The sequence below is a fragment of the Medicago sativa genome, chromosome 8 (assembly GCF_051527215.1).
Source record: "Medicago sativa cultivar Bolivia chromosome 8, Bolivia_mono, whole genome shotgun sequence".
Taxonomy (NCBI): domain Eukaryota; kingdom Viridiplantae; phylum Streptophyta; class Magnoliopsida; order Fabales; family Fabaceae; genus Medicago; species Medicago sativa.
Window position 1 is genome coordinate 77,713,286 of NC_140756.1, and position 6,824 is coordinate 77,720,109.

General features: G+C 35.2%; 1 protein-coding gene and 1 long non-coding RNA gene across 2 annotated transcripts; both read right to left on the reverse strand.

Annotated features, from left to right (window-relative positions):
- Window positions 1–1,300, reverse strand: LOC146901792 (uncharacterized). The gene is made up of 2 exons (XR_015023846.1): window positions 1,210–1,300; window positions 1–358 (listed from the first exon to the last, which is right to left on the reverse strand). It is a non-coding gene; the product is annotated as an uncharacterized LOC146901792 (long non-coding RNA).
- A 618-nt stretch (window positions 1,301–1,918) lies between these two features.
- LOC146901793 (uncharacterized) lies at window positions 1,919–3,539 on the reverse strand. The gene is made up of 3 exons (XM_085738468.1): window positions 3,346–3,539; window positions 3,185–3,251; window positions 1,919–3,107 (listed from the first exon to the last, which is right to left on the reverse strand). The coding sequence occupies exons 1-3, from the start codon at window positions 3,418–3,420 to the stop codon at window positions 2,203–2,205; spliced, it is 1,047 nt and encodes a 348-aa protein (XP_085594594.1). The 5' UTR covers window positions 3,421–3,539; the 3' UTR covers window positions 1,919–2,202.
- Between the last annotated feature and the right edge of the window lie 3,285 nt (window positions 3,540–6,824).

Below are 6,824 nucleotides of genomic sequence, written 5' to 3' on the forward strand. Positions count from 1 at the left end.
TTTATCTCACAAAAGAATAATGTAATTTAAAAAGACTGTTAAAAGGAGTACAAACTATTATTCATTTCTTGGTGCGTGTTAGGCTTTGCATGAGAATACCCAACGCTTGAGACTTGCAAAACATTTATTTTATCGTTCCTAACATATCTCATTTTCTCCCCAACCCCTAAGGATGAATATACCACAAATATAATCCCCTCTTGTGTATGTGCTTCCACTCTGAAACAGCCCAAAGTCTTCTGTTTGCAAAGCAGCATTTCACCAACTGCTGTTACTCATAACACTGATTAAACAGTCTTCAGTAATGTTCTATTTGATACTAGTATTGATCTTAGTTTCCAAAGGATATGCTCTTCAGCTAGTTTTAAACATTATCAAACAGACCCATTTTAATCAGACATACCAGTAGTAAGAGAAACCTAATTAAGGTATACATGACTTACATCTCTACATTTCAAAGACAAGCAATCAGGTCATCTGTTTTGCACCCGCCAAGTTCAAAAAGAGACAATCAAAGATTATTGTAGTTGTAGCCCATAAATGAAAAGAAACTGATAGTTTTTTGATGGAGAGATAGGAGCAAGAGGTTTATATACTCAATAGGCCAAAACCTATTATAATTAAAATGAGTATGAGCAGTTCCACCGTACCGAAAACAATAATCATTAACATACTTAATGTGATTCTATTTTCCACGGTCGACACTACAACAAACACCAAAGTAGTAACTTTAAGAGAGACACAGAAAGTTGTAAAAAGCACAAACTTTACCACAAATGCCCAAACATTAGATAGATCATTATTAAACAATATGAGGCACAGAATCCGCAAATAGCACCCAATTGAATCTCCACTATATTCAATTTTTCATTATGGCAAACCAATGAATGACTTTTCATTCCAAAGTGCAATCACCTTCTCACAGTCAATCTTCTTAACATGGCAAAACCTAAGGGGGGCGTTCGTTTCAAGGTATAGAATTGTACAATCAGGAATATCCGGAATCCTATTACTAGGAGAGATACGTGTTTGTTAAGTACATGATATTTCTAGGATGATCTTATGGTGGTTGATTGATATGAAACATAAAAAGTCAAGAACCAATTATCAGTACCCCAAGGAAACAGAAAGGACAAATTATTCATTCACCAAGACTAAATCATACTTTTAAGAAGCATATACAGCAACACCAAAAAGATACTCTCATACCTTGAAAACCCTATTGACCAGCCTTCAAATTTATACTTACAAAAGTATATTGGTTCCTAGAAGAGAATCATCAGGAAACAAAACGATATTCAAATGTCACGAGTATATTTAGACAATATATATTTACAATGTTAGCTAACATTAAAAAGCAATCACTTTCAATTTTTCATGCAGAAATTATGTCAAATTTAAAGCAATAGAGAAAAGGCAAAACAGACTACCACAGCATTTCTGTACCGCCCTTGATGTTCAAAAACAACCCACAAACCAGTTTGTTGAATGACTATTTTGAGGCATTTTAGGTTCATGTCTGTACATTAAACCTTAAGAGCTTCGCTAACACTGCCAAAACAATTCTTAAATAAAATAGAAACTGATTATATGAGAGTGATACACAGTTAGACAAACAATACTGCCTCCAAACAATGGAAGCAGCAACATAACTTCCTAGACTAATTCATACTTCAGAGACACAGCAAAACATAAGGCCAACAGAAAATTTGATAAAAAAACAGGAAAAACATCTGACTAGAGATTATTAGCATGTTTGTCGTTAACTGTAACAGTTAAGAGAGGAAAATAAACACAATACGTTGCAACACAAGCAGAATTTTAATTTACACATTACGAGCATGTTCAATCAAACAACGACGCTGCAAAATGATGGAATTGGAGTACAAAAACTATAGACAAAATGTGAAGTGGAAGCTTTAAGGGAATATGCCATGGCAGGATGTAACCATTTATTTCAATGTATTGAATTTCTATACCACCTTATGTATTCACATACCAACATGAGTATTCTACATTAACACATGCACCATAAGATGAAATGAGAAACAACTTGATTTCGTGATGCTAAAGAAACTCATGTCCTAAACCAACTAGACCTATGAAAATTAGATGTTCCAACCTAGAAAATTACAGACGACGCAAATAATGCAAAAAAGGAGAGACCACAGCATACACAACTAACGAAAACAGAGAAATCTCTCAAGACCTTTCGATCATGCTAACAGAACGAGCCAACCGAAGAGTAAGGCTACCTCCATGCACACTTGCTTCTGTCTCGATAGGTTCACACTCATATTGCTTCCTGCACCCAGGACAACGAGCATCCTGCTCAAGAATCCTCTTGTGGCAAAAGAGACAAAGCCGAAAACCACAATTGCACGGAAGAAAACTTGTGTCCGTTAAATCAAGATCCTCACAGCAAATTGGACAATTGGATGGCACAGACATGCGAGACCAGGGAACCCCTCCTACAAAACGTGGATTCGGCATACTATGCTGTTTCGACAGGTTGGGTAAAGTCTGAGGGCGGAAAGCATCATCAGCCCTCCAAGCTTTGCCATTACTGGATGCCCGAGGAACCGTTCCACCACTCCCTGGTTTGGAATCCAAACATCCTAAATTCAAACCATCAGTCACTTCACAAGATGAATCCGTTTCTGCAACGGGTTCATTCTGTGAAGAGGCTCTATGCTTCTCATCGGCGGCTAAAGCATCTGCCACAGCCTCCCAATCATCCAAGCATCCATCATCATCCTCCTCCTCATGTTCTACTTCTTCTTCATCATCTTCTTCCTCTTCTGTAATATTCCCAGAGAAACACCCACCACTACTAGAACTACTACTGCTACTGCTTCCACCACTGCTACTACCAGTGAAATTCGTCCCGGAATCATTGCCACACAACACACTACTATTAGGACTGATAGGACTGTTTGACGGTGACTCCGAATCACTGTCTTGATGGATCAACACATCATCCTCTCCACCTCTACGCCTCGCCCCCACTTTCTCCAATTCACGTTTGCTCTGTTTCCCCACTGGCGACGACGGCACATGGACATCATCGTCCAATCCATCCTTGCAACCCTTCTTCTTCACCGCACCTGAAAACCATAACAAAGATAACAAAATTAAGAAACCATTAGATCAAAACAAAAATCGATGTTAACATCACACATACCTTGAGATAGCCATTGTTCACGACGCGCATCAATCTTATACTGCTTCAATTTCGCGGACCTATTGGTCTGAAAATCGAATTCGATAACACGTAACTGCGTGAGTTTCAATAAGAATAACGAACGAAAATTATATAATCGAAATTGGAATGAAAATCCTTACCCTCTTCTTTTTGCCAGGGTTCTTGGTGTTAGCGGCGGAAGGAATCGGAACGGCGGCGATTGAATCGGAAACCATGGCTGAACCGTTGGGATTTGATATTTTCGAAGAGATTCGCAAAAACCCTAATTTGTGAAGACGATAGAAAATTCTAGAGAGATAGAAAAGTTAGAGAGATAACGAAAATGGATCACGGTAACTACTCTGATCCTTTCGCCCTTTTTGCCTCAGAATGAGGGTCCAGGTGGATTTTATCGGATTTCAGTTTACGGAATTAGCCCTTTCTTTTTGTACAATTTTCATGCCGATTGACGTGATATTTTGTTGAAAATCGACGCTGTGCAGGGTTATAAAGGTAAATGACGTACGGGGAGAGGAATGCAAGACGACGTCGTTGAATTTGCTTGTATTCGCAAGATTTTTTTAACCCGATATGAATATATTGTCATCATTAATTGGACTATCGCTTTGTAATTATTTTTACTTTTTTTGACAAAGTAATTATTTTTACTTATTGACCAAAATCAAAATTGATATTATCGTTACAACAATTGGTATAATGAAGGAAAAAATAACATAGCACTTATAACATTATATATGGGCTATGCCTATGAGTGGCCAAAAAAAGAACTTTATGTGAGCTATGTTAGTCATATATTTTTTACAAAATGGGCAATGTTAGTTAAAAAACAACAAAATAATTAATAATCTAACTTATAATAAATGAATTTATAGTTGATAATTGATAAAAAAAATTGTCAAATAGTCTAAATACAAGACTCACACACTATAAATATGGACAAAACATGTTGATAGTTTCTTTTTTTTGAAGAAGAGCAATTGATAGTTGATAGATTTATTAATTGAATCTGTAACATTAGGGAAAAAAATACCATAGCCTTTGGTAAAGTAAGCAATTGAATTAATTATTCAACATAAGACAAATTAAAAATAAATTTTTTAAAAGCCAAAAGTTTAAGATAAAAAAGATAAATTAAAAATAACTTTTTTAAAAGCCAAAAGTTTAATATGAAAATAACGAAAACTTTACCACAAAATCAATTTTTAATCTAAATGTTTGCGATTGGACTTTTTACGATGGATTGAACATGCATGGCAAAAATTCATGTTAAGTTAACTCAACAGCACTAACTAAAACTGCGTGTAACAAATCTTTTTTAAGGACTAAAAAAGCAATAAAAAGTAAGTAAAGATATAACTTTGAAGGTCTCAATTTTATAGAGAAAAAAATGACTGTGTTTCTATTTCTTTAAATAGAGATTTTAATTTATTTTTATACTCCATCTGAAAAGTACGAGACTTGTTTGTGGCAAGTTATTATTTATATATGGTGAAGGGAATATCGAGGGAAAGTCGATCAACCCAATTGATGAACTCAAACAATGACAATGTATTGCAATGTAGGCTCTCCATGTTGTTGTGGTGCCCCCAAATTTATCGAAATTCAAAAGATATTTTTCAATGATGTACTTTTTATACCTTTTGTTTGTCGAAATTTATTTTATGATGGTGTATTTTGCTCGTTTCGAGCAACACAAAGGGCTAAGGAGCAACAATCACAATGAAATTACCAATAAAACACATGTGGTTGTAGCTTATCCCATCCTAAATAGAATTTCTTGGACCAAAACTCTATCTTATTTTACGAGTAGCTTCTTTTTCCGCCCTATTAATTTATCATGTGCCTACAAATTTCATATTATATAATCTAAACAACGTTAAACACCTTCTAAACCCTCCAAAACAGCGTTAAACACCTTCAAAACCCTTCATTTTTTGGATTTTATAATTCAGATAAGGGGCACGATAAAAAATGAGGGTGGAAAAAGAAATAATATATTTTATGGGTCAGTGCAATTGGACTAAGAACATTGGGGGTGAATAGATTCACATCACAAAAGCATGTCTTTTAGAAGAAAAATCTCCCATGTACACCTTCAGCCATGCCTCCTACCCCACACAGAGCATATGAAATCATAATTTTACCTTTACCAATTTTTAAATGTCTATACCTTTTTTATTATTTACTGAAAAACTAAAATTTAACAATTTCAAGATGGACAAGGTGTATTTTGTTTGATATTTTTTGTATGTTTCCTAACTAAAAGAACGATTTTTATGGTTATAACAATTTTTAAGAAAATTATAGATTTAAGTAAATCATGAGTTTAGTCAAAAACTTACTACACGGAGCATCTAAATTTTGTCAAAAAAAACTCAAAATTTAAATTTGTCGGAAAAGCAAGGGAAAACTCAAATGTGAATGTCTCAGAAAGGACAAAAAAAAGTTTTGAAAAGCTTAGATTTTTCAAAAATATTGATTCTAAAAACAAAAGAATATCAAATTTTTATATAAAAAATATAAAACTTAACTACGGAGTAACCGTGTCTAATTGTTAAAAACCAGTAATAAATGTTTCAAATAATTTTGTCAATTTTTTTTCTTCTTCAAATAATTGAATTTTTAGGTATTTGGAAAACTATAGACTTGAGTTTTCTAGAATAAACTTATTTTCAAATTCATTAATTGGAGGTTTTTTTGTTGGCCTGTAGACGAAGTAACAAACACCGTTGAAATTCACTCACACAACCATAGAGTCTTAAATAAAGATGTTAAACATAACAATATCAACATTTTTAGTTGAGTTAAGTCTTACATACAAAAGATAAAACTTTTAATTGCTCATAAATACTATATATTTGAAAATATGGGGTAGGAGGATGGCGTGTGGGTGTGACATGCATCTTACCGATCATTGTTAGGATCAAGAACAAGAGTGACAACTTAGAATACTTGGTCATTTTGTTCAATACATAGAAAAATGAATGAAATTGTTTCTCATAACTCAAACAGGTGGTTCACAAGCTATCGCACTTTGCCACGTCTTTTGCAGCCCCATTTCTGTTCTAGCAGGGGCGGAGACAGCGCCTGGCGACCCTGGGCGGTCGCCCGGGCTCGATCCGTAAGTTCCTCACATTAGACCCTCCATTTACACACTTCAAAAACAAAAAAATTGGGCAAATTGGGCAAATGACGGACCTGAGAAAATGTTATGAATTGAATGAAATTGGGGAAATGAAAGAACGAGAAAAGGGAAAGGGAATACGTCGTCGTAGAAGAGGTGACGATGTACGGCCCAGTTGAGTGTGTCTTTAAGAGCTCGGCGACACAGAATCCGAACCTTCTCCCTCTGCGCCGCGCGTCGAGCAACGTAAGCTGCCGTCGATGTTAAGCTCATTTCTCTTTTCTCAATCTCTTCCCTTTTTTCTTTTTCTTTTTCTTTTTCACTTACTCAACTATCATTTCATTATTACAACAACCAGAGAAGAGAGAGAGTGGGGAACCAGCTACTCTACTACACGGCGTCGTATCATCATTGGGCTTTTGGGCTATTTTTTACTTCTCCAGGCCCGATTCATTGCTTTTTAATACTTCACTATTTGCTGGAATTTTAGGTTAT

Bases quoted from the DNA above. Each gene is read 5' to 3' on its own strand.
- LOC146901793 (XM_085738468.1), bottom strand. From the start codon at position 3,420: ATGGTTTCCGATTCAATCGCCGCCGTTCCGATTCCTTCCGCCGCTAAC. The intron at 3,252-3,345 runs GTAAGGATTTTC...TTCGATTTTCAG, and splicing joins ACCCTGGCAAAAAGAAGAGG to ACCAATAGGTCCGCGAAATT. The intron at 3,108-3,184 runs GTATGTGTGATG...TATGGTTTTCAG, and splicing joins TGAACAATGGCTATCTCAAG to GTGCGGTGAAGAAGAAGGGT.